This window comes from Oryx dammah, unplaced genomic scaffold, assembly GCF_014754425.2.
Source record: "Oryx dammah isolate SB20612 unplaced genomic scaffold, SCBI_Odam_1.1 HiC_scaffold_19, whole genome shotgun sequence".
NCBI lineage: Eukaryota > Metazoa > Chordata > Mammalia > Artiodactyla > Bovidae > Oryx > Oryx dammah.
In genome coordinates, this window is record NW_024070203.1 from 5,122,949 (window position 1) to 5,145,763 (window position 22,815).

General features: G+C 38.2%; 1 protein-coding gene across 1 annotated transcript in view; it reads right to left on the bottom strand.

The window, feature by feature from the left end:
- Positions 1 to 415: 415 nt before the first annotated feature.
- Positions 416 to 22,815, bottom strand: part of ADGRB3 (adhesion G protein-coupled receptor B3) — an 880,035-nt gene continuing 857,635 nt past the window's right edge. The window contains exons 30-32 of the mRNA XM_040261415.1: positions 18,843 to 18,878; positions 8,359 to 8,463; positions 416 to 1,523 (exon numbers count right to left, since the gene is read on the bottom strand). Coding sequence (XP_040117349.1) covers positions 1,335 to 1,523; positions 8,359 to 8,463; positions 18,843 to 18,878 — 330 coding nt within the window. The 3' untranslated portion in view covers positions 416 to 1,334. The remainder of the gene's footprint in view (positions 1,524 to 8,358; positions 8,464 to 18,842; positions 18,879 to 22,815) is intronic.

Sequence of the window (22,815 nt, forward strand, 5' to 3'; positions counted from 1 at the left end):
GTAAAGCACAATCTCCTCATCCCCTGAAAGGATGAGGAAATTGCCCAAGTCCTCCCCACCCCAGGGCTCCGAGGTTCCTCTGGTGCCGCTCTGCAGGGTGGGAGGCATCACTGTGCAGCTCCAAAGCCAGACAGAACACCAGGCAGCCTTCTGCAGTTGGCTCATCTCAGACTCTTCACAGGAGATAGAGCATCTGCCAAGTACATCCACTCCCCTTTCCTTCTGCTAGAGGATGTACAGATAGGAGGTTTTTTTTTAAATCCTAAGTTAAGTTCATCTTCCCATATGCTATGAAGAACAGCAGTACAAGTAGTTTCTTTTGTGGAACATGCAGTGAGCTTCAATACTGATAACAAACATTGTCTCTGCATTATTTTTTTGTATGGTAACTTACTCTTTTCTATTAGCAGTTGTCTTTTTTTTTTTTGCCACAAGAATAGAAAAAACATGATATTTATGTAAGAGTATGATGCCAGCAGATTTCGGACAAGCCCCATTTACATGGTACATTGTTCCAAAGGGTGTTTGAGTGGAAAATACAGAAGCACTATACAAACCTACTATTACATTGGAGAAATCATAAGCCTCAAAGGAGTAATAACGGTATGCTATTAAAACCATGAATACATTTTCAGTATCTGTAATGAAAAAAAAAAAACTTTATAAATATGTAAATTTCTGTTCAACAAATCCAAAATAAAATGCACTAAAAAACTGATATGTAGACAAAAGTTTATTTACACCATACAACATTTTAAATATTTTATACACAGCTGCAGCAGAGAAAGCTACTCAGAGCTTTCTAGAGAAAACTGCAATAATAAAGATGTGAAATATATTATTCATATAAAAGTGAGATTATTACTTTATTGCATTTAAAGCAATGAAGAATGTAGCTCAACAAACATTCATTTAATGACAAAAACTTTGCTTTTATATTATAAAGTAAAAAGTGTAGTAATGGCCAAACAGACTGTTATAAACTTTAAAAACTGCATAAATATGTACATTGTGCTTCATGGTGAAGTTTTTTGAAAACTAAACCATATGAAGCGGTTACAACATGAATCGTTGCTTGAGGTTTATCTATAAAGATTACCTTACAAATCCATTCCACGGGTACTTACAACACAGGGCAGTCAGGACTGTACACCTGGGCCTCTCTCCACTTGCCTGACCAGGGAGAAGTTACCGAAACAAACGTCACTGACATTTGGCACATGGAGGTGCTGACGTAGGAGAGTCGCATTGTCTGGAGAGAAATGTCAGGCTTCCCAAGTCTTAAGCGTCAGTGCAAATACATTTTGTCTCCACCACAGTCCCTTTTGATTCTGTTAAACTTCTGTTTGAAAGTCCCCCTCCTGCACGTCCAGAGGCAAACTCAGACATTTCTCCCACTCTGCTGGTCTCAGTTCCAAAGCATCTTTTGCCTCTGTGTCTAAGACATTGATTGTGGTGTAATGTTGGTATTCACTGGGGTTTTTGAAAGTGTCCCATGGATTCTTGTTTGGTGCTGGGTTTTCCTGTCAAGAAGAGAGGGGAAGGGAATCATTTATTTGATGACTTGGGTGGCCTTGTTGAAATTTCCAGGAAGAGAGCCTGTTTTAAGCTTAATCCAGTTTATGTGATTCAGAGATGATTGGAAATTGTGGCCAGCTGCAGGAAATGGTTGTGATTTCAGTTTTCTTTCATTGAACAAACTGATGAACACCTTCTTTGAGTTACCCTAAAATGTTCCAGCAATCACAGGAAGTGAATAGTAATATAGAAGGCAATGTAGATCATGGTTTGTTTGGGAGCATGTTGTGAAGTGTCAGGATGGCTATAGGTTCAGGTAGGAAGGAGCATTAACATAAAATGTAGAACACGTACATATTTTGGAAGAATCTTTGGTGTGATTAAAAATAATTGAAGCTGTGTCATAGGGAATGTTGTGTAATATTAAAAACTATAACCCAAACTAGCCTTATTTTATAAAATAAAATTTTAGATCTCTATCTTTGCTTGATTTTTCAAGGAATTACCCTTTTTAGAATATGAAAATGCTACGTGTGATTTATTTTTTTCTGCTGTATATTCTTCACAATTTCCTATATACCTGTATGACACACTACCAAAAATCCTTTCAAAGAGCACAGCTTTTTGGAAGACATATCCAGCAATATAAGGGTTTAAAAAGAAATATCTACAAGCCATTTCTTCTGAAGTTTCATAGTCCACACCCTCTAATTACCTAAGATTTAAGATCTGCCTAATTATAACTCCACCAAGAACTTCAGTGTTGTAGGTGCTTGAGAAATGTATGAACAGACATCATTTGTGGTTTTTATATCCTGATATTGGCTAGAAGTTAGCAGTAAAATTGCTTTACTTTAACTACTAACTTCTAGCCATTATATTGTAAAGTAATTAGCTTCTAATTAAAATAAATTTATATTAAAAAATAAATAAATACTACAAAAAATGAAAAATAAATAAATATCATTTAAAGCTTTCTATAAAGTGAGGGGCTTTGGACAGGATTTACTAAACTGTGTAACATCAAGGACAAGAGAATCATGACTGAAATCTTAGGAAGAAGAAAAGAGTTCATGGTTGTTGAATCCGTTCCTTCCCCCTCCACACACAAATTCTGGCCTTCAACTAACTACAATCAATTAGCAGGGGAATAGAAAACATGTACTTGAATAATTGTTTGGATTCCACTCAGTAGATTAAACATCATTCTCCAGTATAAAGACACAGCTTATAGAAATATTTATAACTAGATTTTTTTCTTTTTTTTAATTGATTTATTTTTAACTGGAGGATAATTGCTTTACACTATTGTGTTGATTTCTGCCATACATCAGCATGAATCAGCCATAGGTATACATATGGCCCTCCCTCTTAAACCTCCCTCTAGAACCTCTCACCCCATCCTACCCCTCTAGGTCATCATGGAACACCAGTGTGAGCTCCTTGCATCATACAGCAAATTCCCACTGGTTACCTGTTTTATATATGGTAATACGCATATTTCCATTGTACTCTCTCGATTCATCTCACCTTCTCCTTCCCCCACTGTGTCCACAAGTATGTTATCTATATTTGCATCTCCACTGCTGCCATCATACCATCTTTCTAGATTCCATATATATGTGTATAAGTAGAAATGACATTAAAATTCTCAATATGTTAGCTATTTCCAGCACTTGTTAGCCTTAATCATGAGGACATACAAGAAGAAAAAATAGCTAATAGTAAAGATTTAATAAAAAGTAAAACTTCAGGGCATGTACAGGGGGTTAATTCTGATTTAGTCGAATACCCTAAAATCTCATGAATTATAGTCCTAGAACTCTCCCCTTCTCTCTCCCTTTTCTTTCCCTCTCTCTCTCTTTGCTTCCTTTCAATCCATGTTTATTTATCAGCTGCTCTATGCTGGCATCATATTAGGTGCTCGGGAGAGAAAGGTGATACATCAAATATAGAAAAGCACATGGTCCACGAGGGAACATAGATTTAGAGCTCAGTACACACAGGTCCAAATTCCAGTTGCTCCATTCCATATGAATGTGACCTGGAACAACTGACTCCATTTCTCTGAACCTCAGCTTTAACATCTGCAAAACAGGTATGCTTTGTCTTTTGGGCCAGAGGACTTGGCAAAAGGTACAGCTCATCACCTAATTTATGGGTTGCAAAGATTTTAAAAAAAACGGTGGAGAAGCTGAGCATAATATTTGATTTTAATAAATACTCACTAGATAGTAATTATACTTGTTATAAAGGTGTCGATAGTGAAGTGGAGGTATAAAATATATAGATATAAACACACCTACAATCCAGAAAAAGTACTGTGGGAGTTTGGAGGAGGGAGGCCATAGGGCTTCCTTTTGTGGAGAGCACAGAGACCTTTTTGAGGAAAGTGACTTTAGGCCTGGCGGAGAAGGATGCACTTTGTCAGGAAGATATATGAGTGGCTGGAGGTCAGGTGGCTGGAAAAGTATTTGTACTAAGTTCAAATCCAGACAGCGTAGAAATGGCCTCTCAGAACACAGACTAATTTATTTCAGTTGTAGTGAAAAAGAATATTAGAAAAATAAAAAAAAAAAACAAGCAAAGATGACTGAAAGTCAGATCATAAGAGGCTTTGTCTGCCAGGCTACTTTTCAATTTGGAATTTATTTTGTAGGCAATGAGGAATGGTTGGCCCTTTGGGGCACTATAGGGATCAGAACCATCAGTCATCAGTGGAAGGGTTCAAGGGCAGAAATTCTGCTGAATCAAGCCATGGAGTGGATTTATCCATCTTGGAGAAGGGCTGTCTCAAGGAGCTTTCAGGAAATCTTAAGTTTGACAGAAAGCTAATTAGTTCAATCATAAAAGAAGTCAAGATATGTAAAGTGCTAGTTCATTTGCTTTAAAAATGACTCACAAATATTGTATATTAACCCATATGTGTGGAATCTAGAAAAATGGTATAGATGATCTTGTTTGCAAAGCAGAGAGAGAGACACAAATGTTGAGAACAAACATATGGACGCCACAGGGGAAGGGAGGGTGGGAAGAATTGGGAGATTAGAAGTGACATATATACACTGTTGATATTATGTATAAAATAACCAGTGAGAGCCTACTGTATAGGACAGGGGACTCTACTCAGTGTTCTGTGGTGACCTACGCGGGAAGGAAATCTGAGAAAGGGGATAGATATAAGTGTGTGTGTGTGCATAGCTGATTCACTTTTCTGTACAGCAGAAACTACCACCATTGCAACACTGTAAAGCAACTGCACTCTAACAAATATAATTAAGTGTTTCATCACGTTTAGAATAAGTGTGATTTTCCCTTTATATTTTAAAGATCTAGCACGGTGGATACAGGAAATACAAAGGCTAATTTTAAACACTGTCAGGATGTCTTGTTTCTAATTTCAGAGTATTGTTGCCAGTACACAGCTGATTGAATTTCTGAGTTAGGAATACATTAATGAGTGAGGTTCATCTCCTCTTGCAACCTACAGCACTCCCTGCTGAGCTGCGGTTCCCACCACGGCTCATAAGCGTGTGGACACCCTTGAGTGGAGAAGGACCACCACAGCCAGCAAGCAGGGCAGGAAGCCGGAAGTGGGGGATAGCGCCCCTGGGCCACCCATCTTCCTCTGTGGTCGGTGGATGATGGACTGTCATGGAGAGACGGTGATCTGTTCAATGGTCCAAGGAATGATCAACCCTGGAACAGCCTATGGGGGTTACTGAGTTCAACAGGGAGAGCCACCTGGGCCAGGAAAGCTTTCAATGGAGGCCTGAATCGTGACACAAAATTCAGAGTTAGAATAAGTTCCTGAATTGATGCAGTTGTATTACATTTATTTGTTTGTTTCTGAGCTCAAGTGTAGAATGGAGATGTACTTAAACTAAAGCACGTGTGATAAAGGACTAATAAACTATAAACTCAATGCCAACATGCATGAGGCTTCCAAAAATGCTAATGTGGTCTTAGGTTGTACAAATAGAAAGAGGACATTCATGGACTATGAGAATTCAGAGCCACATGCCTGTTTGTTTCCCCAAATTTCCTCACCAGGGCAGACAGGTAAGTAAGACAGGTGGGTAAGTCCCTCTCGCCTCCATCCTTCCTTCTTTTCCCCCTTTCACTGATCTTTTCTTCCCTCCCTCTCTTCTTTCTTTCCTTCTTCCAACCTTTTTTTCTGGGGGAAAAGTGAAAGACCCCTATGCTTATTTTATATGATGATGGGGTTGTTAACCATACCTATTCCTTGTAGGAGATTAAGGTGCTGTCCTGCCTAGAGGCAGGGAGATAGATAGATCGGTCTTCTGGTTTCCCTTTTATTCCCCAGATTCTACAAAATTACAGTCATTTGCATTGAAAGGCAGGTGTTGTGAGTTAGTAGCCAGAAAAAAAAAAAGGAAACAGACTTTATTGAGGTTTGTGTTTTGAAAATCTCTTTCTCCACCCAATTAGGCACTGTTTCATTAGCAACATGCCACTATGAATTATAGGATAATAAACTCACTCACATGTTCCTTATTAATCAAAATAGAATAAGGGTGTTTTTTCCCTCTGTTCACATGTATTTAGGACAATAGTGAAGCAGCAATGACAACTATCCTCCCCACTCCTAACCTCCCAAATGATAAATATTTATAAATCTTTTCTAGAAAAGGCAGGCTGCTGCAGAGATGTGCTGTAATTAGGATGCTATTTTGGTTGTCAGGAAACTGAGATACAGATATTTGTGTCATTAATGATTTAATACCCAGACCATACAAGGGGAAATTACAATCATATTATAGCAGTCAGCCAGCTGTATCTGTTGCCTAAGTCTTTCAAATTTGTAAGCATAACCTTCTCCTTTTAAAAAGAAAACAAGAACTTTCTTCAATCCATTTCAATGTTAGCTTTCAGGATTTCAAAATGAGTAGCTAATGAGGTTAGAGCTAATCTCAATGGTGCAATTTTCATTTTCCTGCTACCTAAAAATTGACAGTTTAATATTTGGTGGTGTGGGGAGGTGGGTAGATGAGAAAGAACCACTCACTACATACAGTGTTTTCTGTATGCTTCTTGTTGATGATTTCACATAATGCATGATTCTTGCTGTATGGAGGAAAACAGATTGATATACACAAGCTGTTTAGAGACCAGTGAAGAGTTAAAGTCTCTAATATTTCATTTAACAAATGCAGATTAAACTATTTGACATGTAAGAACTCAAGAGTGGCCATTTATTGATAACTTACCATGTATGGCCATCATGCTTTTTAGTACTAAGAGAAATACAACAAAACACAAAGACACATAAATTCTTCCTCTTGATAAGTGAATAGCATTAATTAGAAAGCCAGGACTAAGACTCACACATATATGAAAGAATTACTAGCATGAGAAGGTGACCAGAAACACCTCAAGGGATGTGTATTTCAGAACACCAGTGGCTGGGAGGAGGACAGCTGGCCAGGGTCTGCAAACGTGTGAAGCTGAGAAAAAGTGCCACACTTGGAGAGAAGAGTGGTCAGAGGGTGGGCCATCCCAGCTCTAATTCTCAGAGCTGAGTCAGAGAGTTAGCTAGTCAAGTGTGAAGGTCCAAGGGGCACATTATCAGACTACTTTCTATGCTCAGTTTAGGAGAAAACTGAGCTTCAGAAATTGAGCTGGGTAACTTGCTCAAACTCAGATAGTTCTTGGCTGAGCTTTCTACTACAGGTCTTCCTCAGCTTACCATGGATGAATGGTAAGTTCTTTCCCATGAATCTCATCACAGTTGAAAATAACATAAGCTCAAAGTGCATTCAGTACACCTAATCAACTGACCACCGTAGCTTAGCCAGGCTTTGTTGTTGTTTGGTCACTAAGTCATATCCAACTCTTTGCGAGCCCAGGGACTGTGGCAGGGACTAGGCTTCCCTGTCCTTCACCATCTCATGTAATTTATGGAATACTGCACTGAAAGTGAAAAACAGGGTGGCTGTCTGGGTAGAGAACGGTCGTCAATGTGTGGTTGTTCATCCTTGTGGTCTCAGGGCTGACTGGGAGCTGTGGATTTCTGTCCCTGCCCAGCATCATGGAAGAATACTGGACCACACATCACTAGCCAAGGAACACACCAAAATTCAAAATGTAAAGTGTGACTTCTTCTGAATGCACATTGCTTTTGCACTATCATAAAACTGAAATATCTTGTTGAGACATCATACTGATTTCTAGACCCATGATCCAGTGCTCTCACGAATAATGACATAGCCTTCTCTGGAGCTCTGACCATGCCATGCACATATCAGCTGCCAAATATCATTGTATTTGATTAAGTCCCATGCTAGGATTATAGTCAGAAGAACTGAGTGAAGAGAGTGGTCAAAACCAACGATCAAAGCCCCCAGCGCTGATGTGTATCCTGAAACTCTGGGAGAAAACCTACCTCTCGAGTTTCAGGTAATAACTCTCTCTCTACAGATAGGCGTGCTTATTATCTATATGTTATATATTTATAATACATCTTATTTATATTATATAGGTTATATACATTACATGTTATGACCTTAAAATGGCAGGCATTCAAATGAAAATCTTTAATCAACTCTTTAGAAATTTGAATTAATTGGCTTTTAGCTCTGATTATAAAAGGGCCAGGTGAATCCAGCACATTTTATATATATATATATATAACTCATTCCAATTAGACCTTATACTTGAGAACATTTGAAATATGAACAAAAAACTTTAAAATTCTGTTATTCCTAATTTGCCTTTGAGTACAATTCAAAGCACCATTGGGGGATTTTTTTTTTTTTCAATTTCCCATTCTTGTATTCCCAAGACAGCATCAGCACCAATGAAGCAATGTACACTCACCAGACTGCTTGTATTTGGTATATCCCGAAATCTGTCCAAAGTTTGAAATTTCTGATTGAGTTCCTGAAACAGCTCCATGTGCCTCTTCCTTGTATGCATAACCTTCTGCAAAAGAAAGTATGATGGCTCACATTTCTAATCTCATTTCTGCATTTAAAAAAGAGATTTAATATTTTACTACACTAATAAGGAAGGGAAATCAAGTTTTGCAGGTACTAGGAAGTCCCATAAGATGCCACAAAGGCAAATGAGGTGCACCAAGCCCTTGTCTTATAGTCAGCACTTCTAGAACATGAAGAATTGGCTTTTTCTTCCACTTACACGACTAGCAAAAAATAGTTTTCTCTTGTGGGTGAATAAAAATATAGCAGTCATTTCTGTGTAAGATTTTCATCATTTAAAGTTAAAGCTGTTTTACAAAAATTGCTACAATATAAAGAATGTTTAAAATTTTCAGACTGTAAAGCACCAGAGTCTCTCAGTGTTTGTCATGGGAAATATTACTTTTTATGTTTCATTTCTATGAACACTAAAATCTTGGCTGGCTCTACTAAAGAGGGAGCAAAGTCCCAGGCTATGCCAATTAAGGCTAACTCAAAGCAATAAAGCATCTGAAATATAATGTTAGAACTAAAAATCTTACACTTTCTCTGTGAATAATGATTGAGCTTCACAGAAGGAATATCTGACCCAGAAGTTTCATATATTTGTTTACAAAATGGTACAGAATCTTAACAATCAGAATTCAAAGCATAAATTGTGTGGTTGATGAGGTTCTAAAACCACAGATACAAATACATTAATATTCTTCATCCCCAATTATATCCTTTCTTTCAACTTCATCACAACTCAACAAATAGAGTCAGAAATAAAAATGACTTTGGGGTAAGTATCATGAGCTGAATATTTTTCTATTATAGAGCATTTAAAAGAGTACTAACAAAGGAGAGCTGGGTAAAAGTTCCCCTGTATTTATAAGTGTTATTTTAAAGGAAAAAATACCTTCCTCAATTGTGATATTTGTAAGTTTAAAATATCAAAGTTTTGACGGTTCTCCAAGATTATGCCCTCATGTTTATGTAAGATTTTATAGTCTTTTTAAGCATGGGCTTCATAACTCACCATTTGCTCTTGCAGACTGAGTAGGTATACCATATTCATGTCTGAGCTATGATTTGAACATTTGGTCTATTGTTTTAATTACCAAATATTTTCAAAAGTAAGAATTTGTTTTGAAAAAGAAATGCAACTTTGGGGAAAGATTTATAATGCCCAATTTTGTTCTCAAAAGACACATGTGTAGAAAACTTTATCCCCTGGAGAACAAAAAAGGCAAAAGAAAAATGCAAATGGTATCTTTAACATTTGAAAAAGGCTTGTTCTCTCTTAAGCCAACTTTAATTTCCTATATTTAATGAATGTGTGTTTAGGCAATGCTTTGTTTAGCTAATTTTTCTTTTTTCACTAGCCTACTTTAATACGAGAGAATTCGGCCGTTTTAAGTGTTGCTTTCTTGGATTATTTCCACCTCGGCTCCTCTGAGTTCTAGGAGTTTGCTGTTGATGAATCAGGTGGGGAGGATGGAAACATGGCATCATCGCTCATGAAAGGAGCATAAACACAGCATGAAGCTGCACGGTGATTAACCTCTCTTCAGTTTGGGGAGAATACAAGAAACAGATCTGTAGGATTTACAGAGAAACACTGGGCATACACCACTTGACTAGTGATGGCTGATGCAGATTGCTGTGAGGCGAGGATTTGCAAAAGCTACGCAATGGAGGGATTCTGAGGACCAAGTAGCTGGCAAACAATGCTGTACATTCTATCCTGAGGGAGGTAAATATTCCCAGGCAGCAGCTGGTCCTAAGACACTGTCTAAATTATGGGTCTGAGTCACAATGAGTGCTTTAAAGCAAACAAACAAACAAACAAACAAAAACTATAGTTGTCAGTATATTGACTTCGGCTTGAACTACCATATAGTGCTTTTCATGATAATGAATCTAATCACAGTTGTTTTGTGTTAGGGTGCCGTAGGAGTGATGTCATAGTACTGACATTTCTCTAAAGAGATTTCATTCTGTCAGCTAATACATATTCATGACATCACATATTGAGCTAGACATTGAAGTAACAATACTGTGCAAAATCTGGTAGAGTTGCTGCCCTTTTATAGCTTGCACTATAATGGGGGACACACTTCAATCACATAGTTTAGACTATGGTGAGGAAAACCAGGACATGCTGTTATAGGAGTAAGTGATTGGAGAATTTGCTAAGAGAAATCCAAGTGACTCAGATTCCAAAATATTTACATATTAATTTTTTTTTTAAATTTGGCCATGCTACATGGCACGTGGTATCTTAGTTTCCTGACCAGGGATTGCAGCCACATCCCCTGCCCTGGAAGCATGGATTTTTAATCACTGGATGGGCAGGAAGTCCTACATATTCATTTTTAGGTTGCAAATTCTCAAATCAGTTATTCCTGCATTTTGTTTTTTTTTTTCTTCTGTTTTATAAAAGAGAATTCCTACTGCAATTTTTAATCTTATGCCCCGATCCCCTTTCCTCAGGGAGATCATTCCTTTCCGAAGAGGACTCATTCTCTTCTAAGATGGTTGATGTTATTGGTACCACTTGCCCGCTCTGAGGTGGCCCTATGCTGATTTGGTCTGGGCTGTCTCTTTCCGCTCATGTTTTATCTCATGAGAGGGGTCTGACTTTGTATTGGGAAACTGTCAATCAAGGTCATGACCATCCCCTGCCAAGAGGTGAATTTTTACATATCCTTCCAACAAATTTCTCTTTTGTCTATCAGTCAAAGTCACTCTGTCCCTTGCAACCAGATTATCTGTAACGGATAAAGCATCCATTTAATAAAGCAAAGCGTCAAATATATCCCATGGAAATGAGGATACTGATAGGAGTTTTTAAATCATATGCTCTGAGGGAATGAGGAGCACCTTTTTCTGAACCGGGTGGATTTTGAAGAGTTGGATTGTTATGACATTCTTATGTATATGGTGGGCACCAATCTGATGTAACCAAAGTTTATGATGTTCTCCAGAAAAGCTACTCTGAACAATAAAGCTCTAGGACCCTGAAATGAATAAAAAATCAAATGAAAAATTTAGATGCTGAAATCTGGGCCCCTTCCTACCTAGAAAGATAACTGCAAAAACATCCTCAAGCCAGATCATCAGCCTCGTGTGAAACTGCCACCTTGTCATGGCCTGAAATCACCATAGCAGTGATGGCCTGCTGGTTCCGAGAAGAGTACCACATTACGGTTGCCAAGGGACAGCTCGTGTATCAGTCTCAGTCTCAGTGTGACCTTCCAGGCATGACTGTCTTGTTCAAAGACTCAAGTACGTCTTTTTGCTTTTTTAGTGGGGAAAGATCCATTGACAGTAAAGCCAGCATCACAGTAAATACTGGGCGGTTTCTAACCCAGTGATGTTCTGGGATAAAAACTTAAGCTGCAGTTTTAGTTGTCACAGGTGATACGGGATTCGCCTTATTTGTTTGCCTAAATATTTAATTATTTGAAGCAGTTACAGCTTTGATGATTTTAATTACCTAATTAGAGAGTTTCATACTTATAAATCTTACTGATCCATTTTGATGGCTCTTTCTGAATTTTGCTTTTTTGCTGTTGTTGTTCTTGGGGTTTTTTGTTTTTTTCTTTCTAGACTTTCACTGACCTTAGGGTTTATCCATTTACCTTTTTCATTCTTTTGTGAACCAAACATCTTGTGTTGCAAAGAAACTGATTTCTGTGACAAAACTGCAATTTAAATAAGTGGAGTATTTAAAGAGTCAAATATATTCTAATTGGCAACACCACATAAAAATCAGTTCCTGTAGTTATATAATGCCTGTCAGATATTACAGGCATCTTTTGCAATAAAGACAGCTACTAGACAAAGCTCACTTTCACTTAGATTATTATCACTATGCCTTTTGTCAAAGCTGTGCTGCTATCCCATTCTAAAAGAACCTAAAAGGACCAGCCACCTAACTGCACAGATGTAGTGTCTCCCAAATAGCTTTTTTAATAGGACTTTTATCCTTCATTTATATCTTTGTAACTCAAGGAAGACAGTTTTTGTGGCCTTTTAATTTTGAAATTAGAGGGGAACTGATATGCTGTCAAGCACTTTCATGAAATTTCAGATATTTGAGAAAAATTAGGATGCAAATAAACTTCCTGTCTTGAGGTCCTACTATATTCCAGGTGGTCTCCTTGATTAAATGCTTGTCAAAGCTAGTAGTTTTCGATCTGGACAAGCTTGGATTTGGGTCTTAGTTCCATGGCTTTCCAGTTGTATGGTAAGAGACAAAAAACTCAAATCTCTTTTAGCTAGAGTTTCAGTTGTCAGAATAACCTTGTAAGATTGCTTTGAAGATTTAAGAAGGGTTCTAAATCACTTATCACTGGAGCACACAAATAAGAGCCTCTTAAGAAAAGGTAGCTGTTATTATCTTTCCTAATCCTCACAATAATGCTGGGAGGTAGTGGTCATTATCTCACTTGACTGATTAGGAGATTTAACTTGAGAGGTCAGTAAAGCTTGCAGCTCACACAGGTGGTGGGAAGCTGAATCCATTCTGAATCCAAGTGATTCTCTCTGCATGCTGCTGTCTTAGGTGGACCCCATGGATTCAGGGAGCATCCTTTATCAGACTACCCAAGTTTGTGATGATGCCATCTCATTTTTCAGATGAAAAAGAGATTAAAAAATTGAGGGTGGATGAGAGGGCTTCTGTTGAGAGCTCATGAACTCTGTGAATATCAATCACCCTGCAATGGTCTCATAGCAAGCACTGCAATTTTGGCTTGAAGGCTATTCTCCTCATCTTGTTCTCTGAACATCTTGTGGGCTGTAACTTTGAATCCCTGACACCCAGCACAGTACTTGGCATTCAGCTGGTGCTCCACAGACAGGTACGGAATAAATTAAATGAATGAGGTATCATAGATACATAGGTAGACAGACACAGAAGGCCATCACCAACCTCGCCTTCTCTCCTGTTTGAAGGTTTTCTCTTCCAAATTCAGAGTCTAGAATTATAGAGTAGGAATCTCTTTAAGTTTGAATTACAGATTAGGTATTACCACTGCATATAGTAATTTTTTAGAAATGGAAGGAAATGATTAGAAAAAGTTGGAGAATCTCCCAACTATAAACTTTAGACTATGGGGCTGGGAAATCGTGCACTGTTAGGAATTAGATACCACTTGGCCTTATAGAGCTCTTCTGCCATTGTCCATATAATTAGTATAAAATTAGAGTTATTTTTCTTCTTCTTGCTGCTTTGCATGTGAGCCTTTAATTCAGCTGCTGCTGTGCTGTGGCTGCTGCTAAGTCGCTTCAGTCATATCCGACTCTGTGCAACCCCATAGATGGCAGCCCACCAGGCTCCCCCGCCCCTGGGATTCTCCAGGCAAGAACACTGGAGTGGGTTGCCATTTCCCTCTCCAATGCATGCATGCATGCAAAGTCACTTCAGTTGTGTCTGACTCTGTGCGACCCCATGGACAGCAGCCCTCCAGGCTCCTCTGTCCACAGGATTCTCCAGGCAAGAGTACTGGAGTGGGTTGCCTTTAATTCAGCGTGGGCTGTTGAATACTAGTCTGCAGTGGTGTTAAAACTCATGTGAAGGAAACAACACATACCACAGGAATTAAACTTGATTCTCAAAGTCATATTGTGGGAAGGGGATGATTTAGGTACCTTTCTTTGGTCAGAGTCCCAGTGTACCCATAAGACAGAATCTGTTGACCCTTGAAATGCCTGGCATTACAGTGTCAAATATGTTTCTATTTGAATAAATATGTACCCAGGACTTAAAAGAAATCAGACAAAAAAATGAAAGAGGTGTGTGTATATATACACACATGTATATATATATATATATATATACACACACACATATATATATGCATGCATACATACATATATATATATATACATATATATATGTTGCTTCTGCTAAGTCGCTTCAGTCATGTCCGACTCTGTGCAACCCCAGAGACGACAGCCCACCAGGCTCCCCCATCCCTGGGATTCTCCAGGCAAGAACCCTGGAGTGGGTTGCCATTTCCTTCTCCAATATATATATACATACATACAAATATATCTGAGTGACAGTTGCTATCACTCAGAGTATACTTGGTTACAGATAAATAATTTTGCAACAGTAGTTTAAATTTAGTAAGCTAGAAGAGAAGCATATAGCCAAGTTTTCAGTGCACAAACTTTTCCTCCCAAAATATACTTATTGCATAACAGAAGGCACACATGGCTAGGGGTTGGGTCAAAGCATGAAGGGGTCTTTTGTGAATAAGACATTTGTAAGAAATCATATGCTTTCAATTTAGAAATTAATATAAATATTTTCTTTTATATCACAGCTTAGCTGCATTCATAAATAATACAAAATTAGTATAAAATACTATTTTATCTTACTTGACTGTATTCCCCCAAATCTTCCAATAAAATCAAGTGCCCACCGAGACAGGTCACAATCACCCAGGGTCTGTGCTGTCTTGTGCCCTCTACCAAGTGGGAGAAGCGTGGACTGACTGGGTGTGGGGACTCACCAGGAACTTCAAAGGCACATTCTAAGGTGTGTTTAAGAGGCTGCATGGTTCCCATGGAAGAATGTGACAAGGTTTATCCCCACATTTTTGCAAGAGAAGATACAAAAAAGACACCTCTCTCTATGTATTTTTAACATGGAAATGATAAATATATATATTACAGTTTCAGGAAGGGAGTTTGTAATTGTATTCTTAAGAATTCTTTGAGCTTTGTCCTCAATCCAAGACAGACAGTTTAAACCACCTGCCAAATATTTTTAGTTTCACATAATATGAGGCACCTTTAATCCCCCAAGTATTAAAATACAACTCATCCTAGCTAGATGTCTCCTCGGCTTCCCTGGATCTGTTTTTGGTACTAGCAGAAGCTCAGGCTCAGACCTGCAGAGCTGTCTTTCTTTGGCTTCGCTGCCCTTTGACCTTGACTCTTCAGCATCCTTTTATCCTACCACCTCTGCCCTCCTGGGCTTCCCTGGTGGCTCAGAGGGTAAAGCATCTGCCTGCAATGTGGGAGACTCGGGTTCAATCCCCGGGTTGGGAAGACCCCCTGGAGAAGGAAATGGCAGCCCACTCCAGTACCCTTGCCTGGAAAATCCCATGGATGGAGGAGCCTGGTGGGCCGCAGTCCATGGGGTCACAAAGGGTAGCACATGGCTGAGCAGCCTCACTTCTGCTTTCCTACCACCTCTAGGAGATAGATGCTCATTTCTTCTTTCCTAGACTAGTCACTCCCTCGTTTATATTTCAACTTCCTCCCTCATGACACTACCATCTCTCCTCCCTATTACTGCCATATTCATCTTTCCATAGTCCAGATCAGAGCTAAAAAAATTCCTCATTAAAAGTAAACAAAACAAAATACAACAGGAAAAAACTCAGGGACTTTTAGTAATGAATTAGGTAAAAATTGTTCCTAAGGTATACAAGCCCTTCACTAGATGGTTTATAAATTGCCTCCTCTTGTCTGTTCTTGTCTTCCATACGCTCCAGGTTACCATGAATTTTGACGTGCTTCTTGCTCACTAAACATGCAAGGGCAACCTCCAAGCTTTTTCCCCCTCTGGGGATTTCTATTTGACATTACTAGTTCCTTGAATTATATATGACGTGGATATCTTTGAAGTCTAATGTGGCTATCTTTGAGGTGTTGCCTCCATTGTGGTCCATTTTCTATACTGCTCTCTGCTCCAACTCAGATGTAGTGTTTGACCATGTTTTATTAAAGTGGATCAGATTAAAAATTCAAGTTTTCATCACTCACGCGACAAACACTTACTGGAGGGTTACATATGTATTGTACCACCTCTCTGCTTAGAGTTGGGAATACAAATTTAATAGACTGTTTGGTCATAAAACATAGGGTCAATACTACAGTAATTTCTGTATACTTTCCAGAAAGTAAGAATCTATATTCTACAGTTATATGACAAGTTAACTTGGCGTGTTCTTTGCTGAATGCTGTCTTGGCGATCGGCACTGTGAAACGGCTCCTCCCATGTATGACACTTACCCACAGGGTTTTTTGGATATGTGAGGGAAGAGAATGTTGTTATCATGTGTGGATTCTGGGGAGTGAATAAGGCCTTCACCTGCAGGGAAGATGCTTTTAGGCATCCAGGAGGCAAAGTTTGTTTGGCAGTGGTTTAAATGTCTGAGCTGGCCACTGTGTGGTAAAACTAGCAGGCTCAGGTGGGCGTTATCAGAAAGTTTGACATCAACACGTTTAATTTATCCAGCCTGAATTAAAACAGGGAGGAGACAACTTGGACTCATCCTCAAAGACTATCCATAGAGGACAGATAGATTGTATTAAAATTCATCAGCATTTAAATGCGGCAATAATTTCTCTGAACACAGTCCATGAAACATCTGTTATATAATTGTAGTTGCACATGTACCAAGGGGAGTAGTATTAAACCATTCAAATCATACATCAAAGACATTTTCTGGCAAAACTTGACACCAACAGAAGTCATGCAAGAACCAAAGTAATTAAAGAGCACAGGAAAATATTGAGTTGCAGTGTTGCAACTTTTTGTTATCTTTTTGTTATCAGCAGATGTTTTGATAATGACCTGGTTATATGTTGGAATCCAAAGCACAGGAAGAAAGATCAGCTTAAGGAGTCTGTTACCAGTTGCCACAGAGAAAATTTAAAAAAAGAACAGTTTTTTCTAATTTTCCAAAGGACATAGATTTCTTTTCAGTGCTGGCAATTACATAACTTTAGTTGGTTACACTAAGGCTTTTTTAGATCTAGATTTTTACTATATTTTATCAGTGATGCCTAGTGGGATAATCTCACTTCTTCCCTTCCCTACTAACACAGCAACTAACTGCTTTCAGGAATATGTATATATGCACACACACACACACGTGTGCGTATATATAAATATATACGCACACATACGTATATCAGGAACATATACATATACAGGTTGATCCTCTCTTTTGGCTACCTGAAGAATTAATAGGAACAAACCCTATATATGTATATAAATATATACGCACACATACATATATCAGGAACATATACATATACAGGATGATCCTCTCTTTTGGCTACCTGAAGAATTAATAGGAACAAACTCTAAAATATCTGTTCCTTAAAAGGTACTAAAGAATCTAAAAGTGAAGAGTTTTGCTTATTTTCTCTTTGCGTTTACAGTCTTGATACTTTTATCTTAAAAGTTTAGGCTATAATGAAATAGCCATCCTGTGCCAGTTTAATATTGACGCAGTTGAACCACATCATCACTAAAACTTGCCGCATCATCATTGAAGTCAGACTCATCATCGCTATTTTGTATCTTGTACAAATTCTACTGAAATATGTCTTTAAAAAATCCAATTCTTCTTAGACTCTATTCAAGGTAAATTCTGGGCTTGCTCACCACTGTTGTAAACAGAAACTACTGTCTCCCTTTGATACTTGATACACATTGCTGGGTTACAATATTCATCTCCATAAATGAAATGACTGAATTATGAATTTCCATGTTCTGGGAGGCTTCTAAAATTTTAGGATATCAGCTAAGAGTATTAGGTTCTATGTAGGCATCACAACAGTACAAATATGCTGGAAAAATTGATAATGCTTTATATCCAATTATGTCAGCAGGCTATGAATCATATCCAATTATCAAGATGCACAAGTGCATTTTATGCGATGCTCAAACATCATTAATTTTGTGCTTAGCACAAGCTGCTCAAATGGTATGATTTCAGTAATTTCTAGCATCAATATTACAGCACCAATATAAATTCAATGCAAATTGGAAAATGAACATCTTCATCTTGTTTATATCTGTGAAAAAGCATTTACCGAACAGAGGAGCACGTTGAAACAACACTTGCTATTGGGAAAACGAGTCTGTAATGTACCACAGGGAGCCTGAGTCTGGCAAGTCAGTCCCAAGGAAACCTAGCTACCCAGCCAAAGACTCCTCACAGGTGCTCTTCACATCATCACTGAAGTAGAACAAACATGACCATTTTAAATATGAAAAATATTTAGAATATCAAGAAGCTAAAATGCCTACTTCCCAACAAACTGAGGGATTTAAACAAATTGACCAGATTCAACTCTCACCATAAATAGCCCACATGTCTAAGCATTATGAAATGGAATCTTTAATTGTATGTAATATCTCAGACTCAGCACACATTTAAAGCAATCAGAACTTACATTTTTTTCTCAGAAAACTAGTTATACATTATGGATTTTAATGAAAAACACTGGACTTCTCCTTTTAATTAAAAAACGTAGAACTCTTACATAGCTGCACAGAGTAATATGCTTAAGTAATTATATACCAATTTCAAATTCAAGTAATTAAAATGAAAACAAAAATAATTCTTAGATACTTACCTCAAAGTCAAGGTCTGAATATCGTGATTTTCTTCTCTGTTAGATATTTTTTAAAAAGAAGAAAAACCAAAAAAGTATATTTAGTATTAAAATAAAAATGATTATTTTCAATAAGATAATCCTGTTTCTTTGTGATATAAACATTTTACTTCACAAAAGAATCTCAACATTTTTATGATCTCAATCTATGCCATCCACATTATTCCATTTTCACTTTGGGTTTCCTTTAAAATTGAAGAATATAAATGTATAATATATTTCTTATCTTGGCCTCGAGTCTAATTTTTTTTCAATACAGAGAAACTTTTAAGGGAAAATTCACTTAAAAAGTTCAATCTTGAAGGAGACTTTAGGCCTACTACAGCGAAACTACTTTACAGACACAAAGGATTCAAAGCTGTGGAGGAAAGCATCCAGTCATCTCAACACTTTCCAGCCATCATTCCCCCCAACCTTCATTTCTACCAAATTCTACCTAACCTTCTGTCTACATGCCAAAATTCTCTATAGGTCTCATCCACAAATTTCTCCGTATTTGGTAATCTTCCTTGACAGCACAATCTTTCTCAGAGCTAGGCATGAAAGTATTTGCCCTTATTTTTCTTGCCTGCAGAATCCCCACAGAGGAGCCTGACAGGATGCAGTCCATGGGGTTCCAGAGTTGTACACGACTGAGCAGCTAAGCACAGTACAATAAAACAAGTAACAAATAGTCTACACCCCCAGAGAACACAGGTGTAGACGCAAATCCCTCCCTATGCCTCAGAATCTGTTAAACACTTCCTGAATCTAGTTACCGATAAATGTCTTGATAAAATCAGGAAACATGGTTAAAATGAAATTAATGTGATTATTTAATATTAGTATAGGGCAGGTATTCTTAACATCTTCTCTAAAGCATTCACTGAATTCTTAGAATTATTAGGTATAGAAGGAGCTATCTGATAAATACAGAAAATGTCCACCAAATTATTGGAGCTCAAAAGTTTCCAATACAGGCTTTTTTTGTTTGTTTGAGAAAGTAGGAATGAAAAACAGAGGAAATTAATAAATATTAAAAAGATGAACTATCCAGGCAGTAGGGAAGATATATAAAACATTTTTTTTTCTTTCCTCTTCTCCTATCCTAATAGCTATAGTGTGAAATTCAATAACCTGAGGGAGACATGTCCAAGATAACGGAGAGATTCCTGTAACTGTTGAATATTAGGAGAGAAAGGAAGGAACTAATGCAGTTCATTGGAAAACATGACTAAATTTCTGCAGCCAGAGTTACAATTGTCCCTATAGACCCTGAACATTCCCAGATAACCAACTTTCCAAAGCATGTTGCAGTAAACAGAAGGTGATATAACCAAAGAAAGATTATGTTTAAAAAAAAAAAAAAGGTTTAAAAGTTCTGAAATAATTTAATTTTGGTAAGCTCCTTAAGACTGAGTATCAAATCTTTCAGTACAGTCAAAGAGAGGTAGAGAAGGAACTGCTTTATTCAAAGGAAGGTCACCCTGCTGGCCCAGCTCTGCTCTGTGTCCCAGTTCTGGGGGCATTCTGGAAGGAGAGGTGTGTGGGGAAACCGTGTAACCCAGGCTTCCTTGGCCAACCCCCACCGCCGTTATCAGCTGCCGGTGATGTATGAGCCAGGCCGCAGCGCCCTGCATCCGCTTTGCTCTGAGATGTTAGACCAAAGGTCAGGGCATCCCTCCTGTTCTTGGGTGCTTTGCCTTCTCGGCACTGTGACTCACCAGGACACTTTTGCAACTGTACATTAAGCAAATTTCTTTCCTAATACAGCAAAATTCAAGCATGGAAACACTTAGTGTTAAGCAATTACTACAGAACATTACTCACGCGCTTTGGGTTTCATTTAAAAATTAAATAGTGAGACCTGATGGAAAAGGTTCAATTATCCAGCAAAGAGGCCAGTCCACTGCATGGGCTGAGGGCTTCTCTGTTGCCAAGATCCTAACAGCTATATGCTGTTCTCTTGTTTCTGAATGCAACGGTGTGTTACCTAAGAACCGGAAATGCGGATGGATACATATTGCTGTAAGCTCGATTTCAGGCCCAACAGCAAAAGATGGGAACCCAGAAGAGCAGCAGAGAGGGGTTCTCCCTGAGAGAGCAAGTGCCAGTTATGCGGCTGTGAAATATGGAAAAGAAAATGGATATACACCCATAAATAAGTTTCTGTTTCATTTCATTAAAATCACATTATAATGTAAAGGTATAACAGAACTAGCAACTTTGAGGGATTAGGCTAAGAAATGAACCCGTGAAGCAGACTTCAATTAAATAAGTTCAAAAGATAGTTGGGGGAAGGGGGGAGGTTGGCTGGAAAATTCAGCAGTGAAGACTTGAAATTAAAGAGTTGAAAAAATGTGGCAGATTTTTAGAGCCCAAGGGTAATAAAATATGTGTAGTATTGACCAAGTGTTTCAACCTTTTATAAAATGCTTTCACGTTTGAACATGCTAGCTGGCCTGTGGGTTGGTTAGGAAAGAATTATGCATTTTCCCTGTTTATGAATGAGGAAAACTGAGGACCAGAAAGTAATAGCGTGAGCTCGGATTCCCACTCAGCTCTCTGACCACAAAACCCTGTGTTTTTTCTCCACTGTTGCCCAGTGACTACCCCATGGTACAAGGTTCATAGCCAAGATTCATATGATAGTTTGCTGACTTTACTTGGAACTCAGCAAGAATAACGTTATAGGATCCAGTCAACCCCAGGATGACAGCAGGAGACTGAGATGCTTTGCAGGCCTGAAGCAGAATCAAGCATATGAACTGCTACATGTCAATTATATTTTAAAAAAGCCTGATAAAGTGATTCTAACTAACATGGGCTAGTCTATGAGCTAAGATGCAACAACACAGTGGCAGACTTCACTCCACAATAGGTCTCCCATTGCAAAATCAATTTTATCTTAAGGAAGTTATTTGCATTGGAAAATCTGTGATGGAATGGAAGGACCAGAGTGTTAACTTCTGTTCTTCACTTCCTCATGATAACACTCACCATCTCTCATTCTGTTTTGCAGTGTGTGGAAGAGTCTTTCAAAGCCCTGAAGTCTGTGCAAACTGTGACTGCCTTACATGCTTATTTAAATATACCTCTGAGCTCTCTGAGTGTTATTATAAGGTAGGAAAGTGGTTAAAAATGACTGTTACGTGTTTAAAAGATGAGAATCAATGAAGAAAAGTGATCAAGTCCAAACAACCTTTCTGATAAGTTGATAATTGAAGAAATGCTGCATATAAATGTAAAATAAGTCAGGATGTGGCTGCAGGCATACTCAGTCATGTCTGATTCTTTGCAACCAGATGGACTGTAGCCTGCCAAACTCCTCTGTCCATGGGATTTTCCAGGCAAGAATACTGGAGTGGGTTCCTATTTCTTACTCCAGGGAATCTTCCCGACCCAGAGATTGAAAAGTCAGGATGGTGGCCAACATATTTTATGAAGATAAAAATACCCCTCTCTCTATCGCCCCAATTTCCCAAATAACTTGATACAAATTATCCTTTTTGCCATAGTAGATGATGTTTCTTCCATGCTCTTTCCTTTTCTTAATTTCCCACTTAGAACTCATCCCAACTTGTATTCTGTCCTCAATATTCCATTAAAATTCTTCTTATTGAGGTCTCAGAAGAGATCCATCTGGTCAATTTCCAAGGCGATTTTTCTCTCCTCATCTTACTGGACTCTCAGAAGCTTTTGAGAGTTAATCACTTCCTCATTAAAGCACTCATCTCTCTCAGCTTTTCCATTTATTTTCTTTTTCTCCCTCTTATGTACTGCAGCTCAGCCAAGTCTCCACTGCTGGCTCTTTCTCATCGCCCTGCCTTCTAAATGGTGAGCTGCACAGTTGTCTTTTTTCTCATATTCTCTTTTGGATGAACTCATCCATTCCCATGGTTTTAAATACCATCTCTTAAGTTGCAAACACCTTTTATTCCCATGTCTTCCCATC